Here is a 15978-nt window from a genome sequence, read left to right as displayed (position 1 = left end):
AATTTTCCTTGAAATAAATAACTCACCAAGAAACACAATAAAACTTGAACACTCACTAGATAATTTGACCAAAAACAATATTTATACTATAAACTAGTCATAATATACAAGTTTCATTGGTTTCAGTGTTAGATAATCCAAAAATTTAAATTTCAGGTAAAATCTTAACTGTGTGCATGCTAAATGACCAAAAAAGGCTAAACTACCTTATTGTAGCAATTTGAGGGCTGTAATTTGACACTTACATAATTGTTACATAAAAAAAATAATGTAACATGATTTCTGACAACAAATGTGACCAATTTTCAATGTAAAGGGTATGATTTCTAAAAATAGAATTTCACATGCCTGTCAGTAATAGGTATAAAACCACTAATTCATAGCCCCATTGCTTTCTATGTTAAATTCTGCAATTTCAAGCATAAATGGCTACTTTGTCTTAAGTTCAAATAAAGTGGCAGTTATTTCATGTCAAAACTGTACCTTATGCTGACTTGTGCTGAAAAAATCAACATACCTTTAATTGCATATTAGAGCGTACTGGTTCCCGGAAGTTTGATAGAACAAAAACAGGAACTTCTGATCTGAACAACAGGCCAAATGAGCCCTCCTATTAAAATTTCATATACTTCTTTATTATTCAAATAAAACTTTCAACAAGAGTTCTACAGTGATCCCAAGTCCCCAAGCTTTCATTTGATACTAAAACTACCCAAATATTCCCACTATTGACAAAGATACAGCTATGCGTAGGAACTATTTTGTTTAAAATATGTACTACTTTCTTGTATGTTCTTTCTGACCGGGCCTGAATTAGTGGTTCTATACCTATAACAGCACCAAACTTGTTATATTGACTTCTGCTTGACTTAATTTCCTTCTATGATCTATTTCTAGCATAGAAAAACACATAAAGCTTTTGTCAAAACACTATATCACTGAATTCAAGCTCAAATTGGACTGGTAGTAACATATGCGTTAAACAAAGAAAACTACATATGGATACCAATAGTGACAGATATGACACTTTTTCAATTTTTACCAGTTCTGATCTGTTAATATCTACTCAAATAACAGCGTTCTTACCTATATGTCTTATTTTTATCTGAGATTCTTCCTTGAATATAAATACAGTGGTCCAAACATAAAATATAATTGATAATTTTGTCCCCCCTTTTTTCTACATGTTGGAAAAGGAGAGTGATTTGGTAAAAAAAACATACTTTTATGTATAAACATGGATCAACAAGAGCAATTTATGTATCTCCAAGCTAGACAACTTGCTAAAATGGTTATAAAATGCATTTCAAGAGAGATTTTGGAATTCCTATATAAGTATACACCAATTTTCCTTGAAATAAATAACTCACCAAGAAACACAATAAAACTTGAACACTCACTAGATAATTTGACCAAAAACAATATTTATACTATAAACTAGTCATAATATACAAGTTTCATTGGTTTCAGTGTTAGATAATCCAAAAATTTAAATTTCAGGTAAAATCTTAACTGTGTGCATGCTAAATGACCAAAAAAGGCTAAACTACCTTATTGTAGCAATTTGAGGGCTGTAATTTGACACTTACATAATTGTTACATAAAAAAAATAATGTAACATGATTTCTGACAACAAATGTGACCAATTTTCAATGTAAAGGGTATGATTTCTAAAAATAGAATTTCACATGCCTGTCAGTAATAGGTATAAAACCACTAATTCATAGCCCCATTGCTTTCTATGTTAAATTCTGCAATTTCAAGCATAAATGGCTACTTTGTCTTAAGTTCAAATAAAGTGGCAGTTATTTCATGTCAAAACTGTACCTTATGCTGACTTGTGCTGAAAAAATCAACATACCTTTAATTGCATATTAGAGCGTACTGGTTCCCGGAAGTTTGATAGAACAAAAACAGGAACTTCTGATCTGAACAACAGGCCAAATGAGCCCTCCTATTAAAATTTCATATACTTCTTTATTATTCAAATAAAACTTTCAACAAGAGTTCTACAGTGATCCCAAGTCCCCAAGCTTTCATTTGATACTAAAACTACCCAAATATTCCCACTATTGACAAAGATACAGCTATGCGTAGGAACTATTTTGTTTAAAATATGTACTACTTTCTTGTATGTTCTTTCTGACCGGGCCTGAATTAGTGGTTCTATACCTATAACAGCACCAAACTTGTTATATTGACTTCTGCTTGACTTAATTTCCTTCTATGATCTATTTCTAGCATAGAAAAACACATAAAGCTTTTGTCAAAACACTATATCACTGAATTCAAGCTCAAATTGGACTGGTAGTAACATATGCGTTAAACAAAGAAAACTACATATGGATACCAATAGTGACAGATATGACACTTTTTCAATTTTTACCAGTTCTGATCTGTTAATATCTACTCAAATAACAGCGTTCTTACCTATATGTCTTATTTTTATCTGAGATTCTTCCTTGAATATAAATACAGTGGTCCAAACATAAAATATAATTGATAATTTTGTCCCCCCTTTTTTCTACATGTTGGAAAAGGAGAGTGATTTGGTAAAAAAAACATACTTTTATGTATAAACATGGATCAACAAGAGCAATTTATGTATCTCCAAGCTAGACAACTTGCTAAAATGGTTATAAAATGCATTTCAAGAGAGATTTTGGAATTCCTATATAAGTATACACCAATTTTCCTTGAAATAAATAACTCACCAAGAAACACAATAAAACTTGAACACTCACTAGATAATTTGACCAAAAACAATATTTATACTATAAACTAGTCATAATATACAAGTTTCATTGGTTTCAGTGTTAGATAATCCAAAAATTTAAATTTCAGGTAAAATCTTAACTGTGTGCATGCTAAATGACCAAAAAAGGCTAAACTACCTTATTGTAGCAATTTGAGGGCTGTAATTTGACACTTACATAATTGTTACATAAAAAAAATAATGTAACATGATTTCTGACAACAAATGTGACCAATTTTCAATGTAAAGGGTATGATTTCTAAAAATAGAATTTCACATGCCTGTCAGTAATAGGTATAAAACCACTAATTCATAGCCCCATTGCTTTCTATGTTAAATTCTGCAATTTCAAGCATAAATGGCTACTTTGTCTTAAGTTCAAATAAAGTGGCAGTTATTTCATGTCAAAACTGTACCTTATGCTGACTTGTGCTGAAAAAATCAACATACCTTTAATTGCATATTAGAGCGTACTGGTTCCCGGAAGTTTGATAGAACAAAAACAGGAACTTCTGATCTGAACAACAGGCCAAATGAGCCCTCCTATTAAAATTTCATATACTTCTTTATTATTCAAATAAAACTTTCAACAAGAGTTCTACAGTGATCCCAAGTCCCCAAGCTTTCATTTGATACTAAAACTACCCAAATATTCCCACTATTGACAAAGATACAGCTATGCGTAGGAACTATTTTGTTTAAAATATGTACTACTTTCTTGTATGTTCTTTCTGACCGGGCCTGAATTAGTGGTTCTATACCTATAACAGCACCAAACTTGTTATATTGACTTCTGCTTGACTTAATTTCCTTCTATGATCTATTTCTAGCATAGAAAAACACATAAAGCTTTTGTCAAAACACTATATCACTGAATTCAAGCTCAAATTGGACTGGTAGTAACATATGCGTTAAACAAAGAAAACTACATATGGATACCAATAGTGACAGATATGACACTTTTTCAATTTTTACCAGTTCTGATCTGTTAATATCTACTCAAATAACAGCGTTCTTACCTATATGTCTTATTTTTATCTGAGATTCTTCCTTGAATATAAATACAGTGGTCCAAACATAAAATATAATTGATAATTTTGTCCCCCCTTTTTTCTACATGTTGGAAAAGGAGAGTGATTTGGTAAAAAAAACATACTTTTATGTATAAACATGGATCAACAAGAGCAATTTATGTATCTCCAAGCTAGACAACTTGCTAAAATGGTTATAAAATGCATTTCAAGAGAGATTTTGGAATTCCTATATAAGTATACACCAATTTTCCTTGAAATAAATAACTCACCAAGAAACACAATAAAACTTGAACACTCACTAGATAATTTGACCAAAAACAATATTTATACTATAAACTAGTCATAATATACAAGTTTCATTGGTTTCAGTGTTAGATAATCCAAAAATTTAAATTTCAGGTAAAATCTTAACTGTGTGCATGCTAAATGACCAAAAAAGGCTAAACTACCTTATTGTAGCAATTTGAGGGCTGTAATTTGACACTTACATAATTGTTACATAAAAAAAATAATGTAACATGATTTCTGACAACAAATGTGACCAATTTTCAATGTAAAGGGTATGATTTCTAAAAATAGAATTTCACATGCCTGTCAGTAATAGGTATAAAACCACTAATTCATAGCCCCATTGCTTTCTATGTTAAATTCTGCAATTTCAAGCATAAATGGCTACTTTGTCTTAAGTTCAAATAAAGTGGCAGTTATTTCATGTCAAAACTGTACCTTATGCTGACTTGTGCTGAAAAAATCAACATACCTTTAATTGCATATTAGAGCGTACTGGTTCCCGGAAGTTTGATAGAACAAAAACAGGAACTTCTGATCTGAACAACAGGCCAAATGAGCCCTCCTATTAAAATTTCATATACTTCTTTATTATTCAAATAAAACTTTCAACAAGAGTTCTACAGTGATCCCAAGTCCCCAAGCTTTCATTTGATACTAAAACTACCCAAATATTCCCACTATTGACAAAGATACAGCTATGCGTAGGAACTATTTTGTTTAAAATATGTACTACTTTCTTGTATGTTCTTTCTGACCGGGCCTGAATTAGTGGTTCTATACCTTTATGGGCCCTGTAATTTGGAAAATACAAAAAAAAAATCTATTCATTGATAAAACGTAATATGGACTGGTCCAGTGTCCAGTTTGCAGGTCATTTAATTTACTGTACACATTCATGCACGCTCTGATTTAATCGATATACTCGTACGAAAAAGCATGAACAGTTTGAAGGTAATCTAATAATAACTTAATCCAATCAAATTGCATAAGATTCAATAACAATGTCCAGTCCACATCATAATGAGTAATAGGGGTAAACTTGGTAGGGAGAAAAATGACAGATATTTCAAGTTAATATTTATGCAATAACGAATTAAAATTTGTCAACCAAAAGTTTTGCTACAATTTCAAAAACATGTCGTTCTGTATGGGTATAGTTTTCGGATCTTTCATTAGCGTATTTAAGGCTATAAAAAGTTTGGGCTTCAAAAGTTCACACAATTATTGACTTTATACAAAAAATTCGTCCTTGTAAAACATTTAATAGTTCACAAATGATACGCGATTTTAAAGTAAAATTATTTCTTAAAACACTGCAAAAAATTTCATTCATATTGATAAAGTGGTATCGTCATAAAGTGCGTTGAAATGAACAGTGGTATAGCAAACATCGAATTTCCTCACAAAATGTTATCACACACTATAGTAAGGGGAGTCAGTTAAGTTTGTTTATTTTTAGATTACAGGTAATCATTTGACATTACGTATACAACCTGTGTGACCTGTGTAGTGATTTTGATTTTACGATAAATTCATGAATGAATGAACGATAATTTTATGAATGAACATGAGCACCTGACCTCTTTCTTAAACACCAATTAAACATATAAAACCGTATTTAAAAGGAGATAATTCAGTCAAATTTTCAGTACTAAATCAACAACTGAAATGATTCCATTTTTTGATGAAACATCGTACGAACGGAAAACGGAATCGCAGGTATAAAAATGCACTTTTTTCCCTTGTAATGACCGCGGATCTATAATTTTTATAGATCGGTTGAAATCCCAAAACTAATTTGCATAATGGAAATTTAGGCGATAGCAATACATCGGAATGACCTGATAGTCATCCTCTGTAAAAAGACAAACCAATTGCTACTTCTATCTATATTGATTTTATACACAATCTGTTATACACTTTCAAATGAGATAGTATATTTACTTTACATGTAGTCTTACATTTGTTTCCTGTACACAATACTTTTGCCTCTCGTACTTGGTGTATATAATTTTTGTATTATTGATTAGGGTAGAAATTATGATAAAAATTACCTTATTATCCACTTTTTTCTAAATGATTTTTATTACTATTTATAAAGAATTAAGTTAATCAAACCGTTTTGCTCCTGAATTACTATATATTAGTCCGGAACAAAAGGTTCGATTTATCTTTTATATATACATTATCATCTATACTTACATCATTACACATCATTAAATACTTATGTGTTTTTTATTCTGGGATTTTGTACAAATGCCCGGCTGAGTGAAATGGTTTTGGGTTACACGCTTTGACGTATAATAAATTTTCTTCCTTTTTTCCACCTTGCACTAAACCCAAATGTAAAATGACATGTTATTAACAGCTTTTGACAACAATTCTAGTTTATATTTTGATTTGATAGTCCTGCATAGAAATATTTCATTTAAAGATGTGCAGTAAACTTTGAATTTACGTAAATTTGTATTTATTTTTAAAAACACGAAAAGTTGTAGGTGCGGCTTTATCTGTAGAATATGAGTTTTATCAAGAAAGGTTATCACTTTTTCGTTAATTTTCTTTAAAAGAGAGAAAAGGTACAGAGGACTGGTGAATTGTTCATGTCTTGGTGTGTTTATTCAAAGGAATTTATTGACATCTTTCTATAAATAACATTGAATACCAAACTATTATCTAAATTTTATATATGCTTTTTTCTAATCATTTTAAAAATACAAGTCGTCATTAAAAAATGAGTAAATGTGGTTTGATTGAGATAACTATCCACCAAATGTTATTGTGGATTATTAACCAAAGTATGCTTATAAGTAAGAAATAAAATACCAAAATGACAATAATATTATTTTCTTATGATTCTCAAAATAAGAAACATTTTGGGGTAATGGTTCGGTCACAAAAGTGTCCTGTTTTTTTGTAATCATGAGTGTTAACCCTTAGTTTATAATGAAATGCTCCGTTGTTTTCTGTTTTTGTTACTTTTTCCGTGTTATGGCTTATTTTTTTTATTGCAATCCTCTTTGGAAGAAAGAGTTCTCAATATAACAATTCCCTTTCTCCTACGATAAACAAAACTTTAACGCATAAACCTATTACGTATGCGTCAATATGTCAAGCCCTAAATCCTTCTATGTCTAGAAAAGTTGTTAATAAAATTTCTGCTAGTAACACAAAAATTCCTAAATGACTAAAACATTTAGATTTAACCAAAAGCGAGGTTCCTGTTTGGGGTGGGCACCTTCATATTGTCTGGATAAAACTTTCATTTTATCCTTTCATTCCGTTGTGAGTTCAAGCGACTTTTTCCGAAACGATTTACATTAGTCTTTCTACGTTAGGTGATTTTTTTTTCAGGAAATAATCAAAACAGAATTTTCTGCGTTCATATATTAACTAGTATATGCTATATTGGGTCCTGATGTTTGTTTCACGTAGATCTAAAGCCTGACATTAATTAATGACTGCGGAAAGAATTCATATTCTTCCTCTATCATTCAATCATGTGTTGTATCATTTACCCCTTTTGTTTGACAGAACTGACCACAATTAACTACATTTTAGCGGTATTTTACGTTTACTGAAGTGTCTATACATTCTTCAATTGTGACAATTTTGTGAGGTTAATATTAGTTTAAGATTGAAAGTCGTAATTGCCTACTCTCTTGAAATCAACTTCCTGTGACGATGTTATATCAGAAATAGAATTTTCAGTCTCTTGTGATTTGATTGTCTGTCATATAAACAGATAATACACCGTCAGTTTCATTTGATGTCAAAATTAAGAAAGAAACAACTTTTCCAAATTATATTTAAATGAAGCTATAAGGCTTTTTTTTTTAGAAAGAAGAAACTGTGATTAAAAACAAAAATTATCATTTATGTAAATGTACAACCACAAAAATAATATTCTTTCAAACACTATTATATTAAAGAACATTTAAATGGTGTTGTAGATTTTTAGGATTGTTACAACGATCGCTTGGGATTATCAGTGACACTTTTTTATACTACAATTTGTTGCAATATAATTCCATTTTCATGATAATGGTTAGATTTATCTTGATTTAAAGTGCATTAAACAACATTTTGCTTTCAAACGTCTAGTCAGACTGTCACTAAAATGTCTTAATCTGTAGTGCAATTATCTGCACAATCATCTGCACAAGTAGACATAAGATGTATTGTATTACATGTATGCTAATGATTTAGTTTTACTAAATGGAGTGTTATCCGTATGTATTTAATAGTCGTCTTTTTGTAATTAAGAAATTCATTGATTTATCCATGGAAGTATTATATTACTTCCACTATTTTGACAAAAACATGACTTTCTGTGTTCATTATTTGTTTTCAATCAGATAAAAAAAGTTTGATAACAATGGCGAAAATTTTTCAGACTATCACACTCAAACCGATCCTATACAAGTAGATGCTTGCGGCAGCATAAGTCAACTGTTTCTAGCTTTGCACTTTTAGTTCATGATTGTTTAATTATATGCAGATAAAAACTGAGATAAGATAAACTTAACACAGCAAAACGCAATTTCTTTTAGCTTATAGTAAACACAAAACACAACGGCCGGCTATATCTTTATTGCAGTATATGTACAGAAATAAATATTTTGATGTAATATGTCATGTCCGTTTTACTATTTCGAGAAGAGATGTCCTTAATAAGCCCCTTTTTTTGCACCATATCCGATACCCAAACCATATCCGCTACCCAAACCATATCCGCTACCTAAACCATATCCGCTACCCAAACCATATCCGCCACCCAAACCATATCCGCTACCATATCCAATGTAATCTCCACCATATCCTCCGATATGTCCTAAACCTAATCCATATCCCTTGCCATATCCACCGTATACTCCGCCATATCCTAATCCAATCCCGCCATATCCTAATCCATATCCGCCATATCCTAATCCAATCCCGCCATATCCTAATCCAATTCCGCCGTATCCTAATCCATAACCACCGTATCCTAAACCATAACCGCCATCATAGCCTCCACAACCCTTACCATAACACGGAGCATGGGCATTTATGCACACGGCTGACAATAGTACAACGAGAGCAATGGTGAGCTTCATTTTTAGCTAAAAATGTTATAAAGATGATAAATGAAAATAAAATATACACAGCAGTAATTATAGGTTATACCATGTCCTTTTCCATATCGGGCCTTGTATCATCCCGAGACTCCCATACCAGGCCAAGGCGCTAGCCGAGGGCTCATATGGGTCGAGGGATGATACCAGGGCCCATATGGAAAAGGACATGGTATAATCTATTTATCACATATTATATATATGCTTAAAAAAGAAGAAAACATTTTGTTATTCCGTCTGGAAAGGTCATACATTTTTGTCTGCCACTGAAATATCTTTATTATTAAGAAGCCCCCAACCGTTCAAAACTATAGTCCTTGAACATTATAATGTCAATGTAAGATTTTCATTTAGTATCAGTGTTTTTTAGTTTATTTCTTTAACAAATACCGCTGTTATTTTAATCGACGTTTCTCGTCCGTCATTGTTCGGAACGTTTTGACATATCATGATATTTTCTCTGGATCTAGAACTCTATCATTATAGAAACTGTTGTGTACGTTAAATTAATATGCACAATTTAATTTATTTTGTATACTATGTATTATTATTTCATTCTTTGTACCAATGTGTATACAATGGTTTTAAAGAATAAAATTGTCTTGTCTTGTCTTGTCTTGTCTTGTGAACGAAATGTATGAAAGTTTACTCAAACAAAATATTATATATTTATTATATTATGTTGAATATTTAATAATAAAATCCGCCGTCCAGCGTACTTGACGGGCTAGTCGGCAAAATTAATTTCATTAAAACAATTGATTAAAACTTGCAGCTCTAAAAAAACATAAGCATTCTAATGAATTATTCAACCCTCCTCCCCCACTCCCAATGAAAAGACACAAAAAAAAGCACAAAGAATTATGATAATTGTCAAGAAATTGCTAGTCAGCAATTTGAATTGACTAACGATATGAGGGTCTGGATGGGGAGTATAAATTTCTGTATTGATTAATGTTAAGACAATTTTTCTCTATTCTTTATTTTTTGCCAATTATTATCTATGTTAATATTTTAGCACACAATTTTCTCTATACTTTATTATTTTTTTTTTCTCTCTGTTTTTTTTTTTTTTGCCTATTTTTTTCTCTATTCTTAATTTCTATTCTTCTTTTCTGCTCATTGTTCTGTTTTTCCCAAATAATACTCTATTCTGTAAATCCCATCCAGATCCTGCTATATTCACAGTCCCAAAAGTCATCATCTTATCACCTACAAAGATCATCGTCTGTTAAACCTTATTACAATTAACTCCAGTTCATTTCTAATGAAAGAGTGAGGATAAAACATAGAATCTCGAACAAAATACAAGATATTTCACTTACCTTTTGAGACGTTGAATTGTGCAGATGAAGTATTTTCAGTGGTTTATATACTCTAGGATGGACCGCAAGATGGATTAATATTGCCAATTCGTCAAAAAAAAAGTTTGACATTGAAATATACGATTTTTTTATTATTTTGTTTTTATCCTTTTAATGACGTTACATATCTAATAAAAATAACCGCTCATTAAAATATAATCTATCAACATGATTTACAATATATATCCTTTGTAATATCTGTAAGTATTGGGTTCGGTTTTTAAAACTTTCTACTGGAATATGAATGACTTTTAGAGGTTTTTATGACATTCCGATTTTAAATTTCAAGTACATTGACTGATGACCACGTGCACACAGACAACGAATGCAACTTTTTTACATGAAATTTTTAGTGTGTTCAATTATCTTTTTTATGTATATTTATACGTAATGGTTCTCATTCTTTAGGATGCAAACGTTGGTTTAAAAAAAAAAGAAAAAACTATTCTTAAACAGCATATGATGTATAATCTTTCTTTTAATAGAGGACTGAAAAGAAAGGTAAATTTGCAGTATGTAATTTATCATTAAAACGTTCTGAATATCACGAGCAGTAGGCATGCCATTTAGCATCACACGTATTTGAAATGAAACAAAAGGCAAATACTACAGATGAAGCCATGAAGCCTTTTAGACTTAAAAATATTTTAAAACACCAACCGTCAGTTAGAAGACAAAATTGAATATCTTTGACAACTGTATATAGTATTACTGTATGGTTCAGAATGCTGCACGACGAAGGAAAGAGACACCAATCGGAAACATTAAAATCATCTCTTTTATTGTAAAGTGTAGTTCTCAACCGACCGTTATTATCCATTTCTAGATGTAAGTCAAAACATGAAACCGTCTTTTCTGGTTTGAATTGTTTGACATTTTGTCATACCGGGGTCTTTAATAAATTGCTATACAGCTACTTTTGCATGTGTACTTTTATAGCGCTATACACTTGGATTTAATGATTTACTACTGTTCAAGTTTTTCGAAATTATTATACTATTTTAGTACCATAATTTCACATGTGCTATGATTAAGCTAAGTTTGAAGTATATGTAGAAATGTATTGATGTTTTTTAAATTTTGAAAACAAGTTTTTAGCGCTTAAACGTTTGAAGCGTTTTATCATGTCTCCATGGAATGCAGACAAATGGAAAAATCTAAAATAGAAATACCAACAAACAAAGTTCGGAAACTATTGATATAACAAAGCACTTGATTTAATAAATCATGTACCATATGCATCTATTCTTGATATACATTGTTTTTGAATAAGGAATTATTTTAAGAGCATAATACTGTTTGATGGTTGTCGTTCCTAGTATCTTAAGAGTATAATACTTTTTGATGGTTGTCGTTCCTATTAATTTAAGAGTATAATACTTTTTGATGGTTGTCGTTCCTAGTATTTTAAGAGTATAATACTTTTTGATGGTTGTCGTTTCTAGTATTTTAAGAGTATAATACTTTTTGGTGGTTGTCGTTCCTAGTATTTTAAGAGTATAATACTTTTTGGTGGTTGTCGTTCCTAGTATTTTAAGAGTATGTTTGATGGTTGTCGTTCCTAGTATTTTAAGAGTATAATACTGTTTGGTGGTTGTCGTTCCTAGTATTTTAAGAGTATAATACTGTTTGGTGGTTGTCGTTCCTAGTATTTTAAGAGTATAATACTGTTTGGTGGTTGTCGTTCCTAGTATTTTAAGAGTATAATACTGTTTGATGGTTGTCGTTCCTAGTATTTTAAGAGTATAATACTGTTTGATGGTTGTCGTTCTTAGTATTTTAAGAGTATGTTTGATGGTTGTCGTTCCTAGTATTTTAAGAGTATAATACTGTTTGATGGTTGTCGTTCCTAGTATTTTAAGAGTATGTTTGATGGTTGTCGTTCCTAGTATTTTAAGAGTATGTTTGATGGTTGTCGTTCCTAGTATTTTAAGAATATAATACTGTTTGATGGTTGTCGTTCCTAGTATTTAGATCATTTCAGTGTTAATCAAACCATATCCTTCATTATCGATTACTACTTTAAAAACGTTAAGATACTACGAAGGAGTTTGAAATCATGAGTTCGTAGGGACCTACAAATCCATAGATAAACCAAGGTTCACAAAACATATCTTGTAATCTTGTCCGCTACACAGAGATTCAAATAGTAAATAGTCATTCACTACCATATCTCAGCTTAAGGCCTGCTCTGAAAATTTGTAAGTCCCTACTATGCATTAGCTAACAAAACTGCACAAAAATCCTTCAAATTTTGTTTCATGTCGGTTTCTAGTAAGTGTTCTACGACTAATCTTTTTGTTCTGTTAACTTTTTCCCCTACTTCTATTAAAAAGGAAATTGTTATTAATTTTTGGAATAAATTAATTAATTATTATTGGAATGTCAAAAACAGTCTTTGGATGTTTTGGATAAATTACGTGCTTTTGATGGTCGATTAAATTTTGTAACAGTTTTGAATATTTGACTCTGTACACTACACTTCCACACAATCTTATAGAACAGAAGTTTTTTTACTTAATTAAATATTCCACTGAAAAATCTGGTTGCAGATTTATTTTCTGCATTTCATATAAAGCCATCTTCTGTAATGAAAAAGGGAAATATGCTAGAAATACTTACTGGAACTGTGATGATATATTTAAAGCTGTAAGTTTTCTCCTTGAAAAAATCTATGTACGTTTCGGCAATAAAGTTCATCGATTAGTTGTAGACATTCCTATGGGTACCAATTACACCCCTTTGATACCAGACTTGTTCCTGTATTGTTATGAAACACGGTTTAGAGTAAAGGTCCGTCTAAATTACATTTAATTGATAAATTTAAAAATTCCTACCGTAACCTTGATGATATTTTTTATTTAGATAATTAAGAATTTTCTAATTTACTGCGAAAATTTAATACAGACAGTAATTATTGTCCTTTTTTATTTGGATACTTTAGTGTCACATGGGAAACTGTATACAGTAGTTTATGATAACAAAACGATTTTTTGTTTTGTTCCCTACTGTTGATTTATTTCCCATTTTTAAACGAAGATGTTCCTTTGGTCCCTTCTTGTGTATATTTCACAACTTGTTCGCTATGCTCGAGTCTGTTGTCGCGTTTAGATTTCAATGAACGTAATTTATATATAACTGGTAAATTATTAAGTCATGGATTTCGTTACCACATTTTAAAATTTTGCTCATTCTTTCAAGATGCAAAGATTTTGCTACGAAGTTTGGCTGTACCTGTAGAATTATCAAAAACGGGATATTTTGGAAAAATTGACATTATATTTGGACTTTGAAATTAAAATTCATCACCGATATCACTGGAATTACATAAATTACATTTCCTTTCACTGCGGTCAAAGTTTTGTCATCTCCCTTTTTCTATAGGCAACGCATGGTTACCTTCCCTAAATTTACATAAAATAAAAATATTTTTGTCATCTAGAATGTTTAGATAACTCCCAAAGTCTAATGTATTCTTTAACAGTCTATAGTTTATACATTTTGGAGACTTTTGTATCGACGAGTACCACTTCTGCTTGTATTGGTCAATAAGCCTCATTTTGATGCTCTGAATTAGCCATTTTGAGAAATGTTAATTTGTAGATGGAAAATATTTGAAAATCCACACATGTTTAAAATATCTTGAACATTCATGATCCATTTAATGTTTACGTTTTTTACAGTGTGATGATAGAACGCAATCTTGTAAATCATTGACGACAATTTGTTTTCGTCTGAACATAGTTTGAACCAAAACTAAAGTATTCTACATTTGATACTGATGTCAAGTGGGTCTCTGCCGGTTTCACCATACACAATATTGGTGGGTGTTGACTTTTTTTAGGTGCAATATATGTTTTAAAAATTTCAGGTGAACCTGATCGATGATATCATTCTTTTCATTTCCACAAACTTCTCATCCGTACAGTAAGATCGGTTTTACTATTTTGTCAAACAGATCGAGTTGACATTTCAATGACAGATTAAATAATCGACTTTTTAAAATAACTCCATACATGGCTTTCGTTGCTTTTTCGGCTATTTTTTCTTTGCTTTAGTAAAAGATACTGTTCTGTCATGAATTATTCCCAAATATTTAAACTCCTTAACAATTTCTAGGTTGTTTCCTTTATACAAGAAATATACGTTGTTAGGGTGTCTACCCTTTGAAAAGATCATCATTTTTTTTTGCCATGTTCACTTTTAATTTCCAAATTTCACAGTATTCGTTGAAGATATCTAATTGTTTTTGAAGATCATCTTTACTCTCTGACATAATAACGGTATCATCGGCATACAGTAGTATAAACAATTTTAAGTACGTGTCGACACCATTTTCAAAACTTTCGGATATGCACGATAAGCCAGTTATATTTTTATATTACTTGACATTACTCGAGCAGTAGACAGAATATAAGTGAACTATTTTTCATCGAAGACATCACTCAATCAGTAGACAGATTACTGGACTATTTGTCCCCGACGACATCATTCGAACAGCGGAGAAACTATTGGACTATTTGTCCCGACGACATCACTCGAACAGTAGACAGAATATTGGACTATTTGTCCCGATGACATCACTCATTAGTATACAGACTATTTAGAGACTACTTGTCCCCCGATGACATCACTCGATCAGTAGACAGTGCTTTTGGCATTAACATGGTTAAATTTTCTGTTGATATTTGCACCTTTTTGCTAGTTCTAATTTTGAAATCAGTCATAAAATATTGACTTAAATAAGATTCAGCAGCAGTTAACCAATGTTACCAAACCAAGTGAAAATAAAACACTATAGGAAATTGAACGAACTCAACTCAAAAAGGAGCGAGACCGGGTGCACCTACAAAATAATCGTCTCCTGCTACTTAATCATAATGTCACGGTAGAAATAAGGATACATTCGGTACAGATCAGACGACTATTCTGGCATCATCAAATCTAAGTCTCTCGTGAGTTTAGTCATATATACATCGTCTTTGTCAACCAATTTGTGAAACTTTTTAAGTGCCAATCCCAGTCTTTTTTCATCATAATCCAGCTGGTTAACTTTGTAAGCTATAAATACAATCCGTATATGTGCATATGCATACGCGTAATGTACCTATTGAGAAATGTTAACGCCATACGTATGGAACGCCACAGCTGACTTATGTAGAACTCTGATATTACTTTATGTTGTTTTATTATTACTTGATGATATTTTGTCTTTACTTAATATGGTTTTGGCATTACGTAATGATGTTTTGATATAACTCAAGATGGAATAGTCATTACTTAATGATATTACGATATTACACGATATGGTTTCATATTGACTTGATAAAGTTTTGTCATTACTGAATATGGTTTTGTCATTACTCAATATGGTTTTGTCATTACTCGATGTGGTTTCACCATTATTTAATGTGGTT

The 15978-nt window shown here is 31.1% G+C and overlaps 1 protein-coding gene across 1 annotated transcript; it reads right to left on the bottom strand.

The window, feature by feature from the left end:
* Positions 1–8750: 8750 nt before the first annotated feature.
* LOC127699268 (keratin-associated protein 6-2-like) lies at positions 8751–9179 on the bottom strand. Its single transcript, XM_052203019.1, has one exon. It carries the CDS (start codon positions 9177–9179, stop codon positions 8751–8753), a length of 429 nt encoding a protein of 142 aa, XP_052058979.1.
* Between the last annotated feature and the right edge of the window lie 6799 nt (positions 9180–15978).

This window comes from Mytilus californianus, unplaced genomic scaffold (assembly GCF_021869535.1).
Source record: "Mytilus californianus isolate M0D057914Y unplaced genomic scaffold, xbMytCali1.0.p SCAF_4, whole genome shotgun sequence".
NCBI lineage: Eukaryota > Metazoa > Mollusca > Bivalvia > Mytilida > Mytilidae > Mytilus > Mytilus californianus.
Note: the sequence above shows the minus strand (reverse complement) of the source record. Positions and strands in the feature narration are given on the sequence as shown.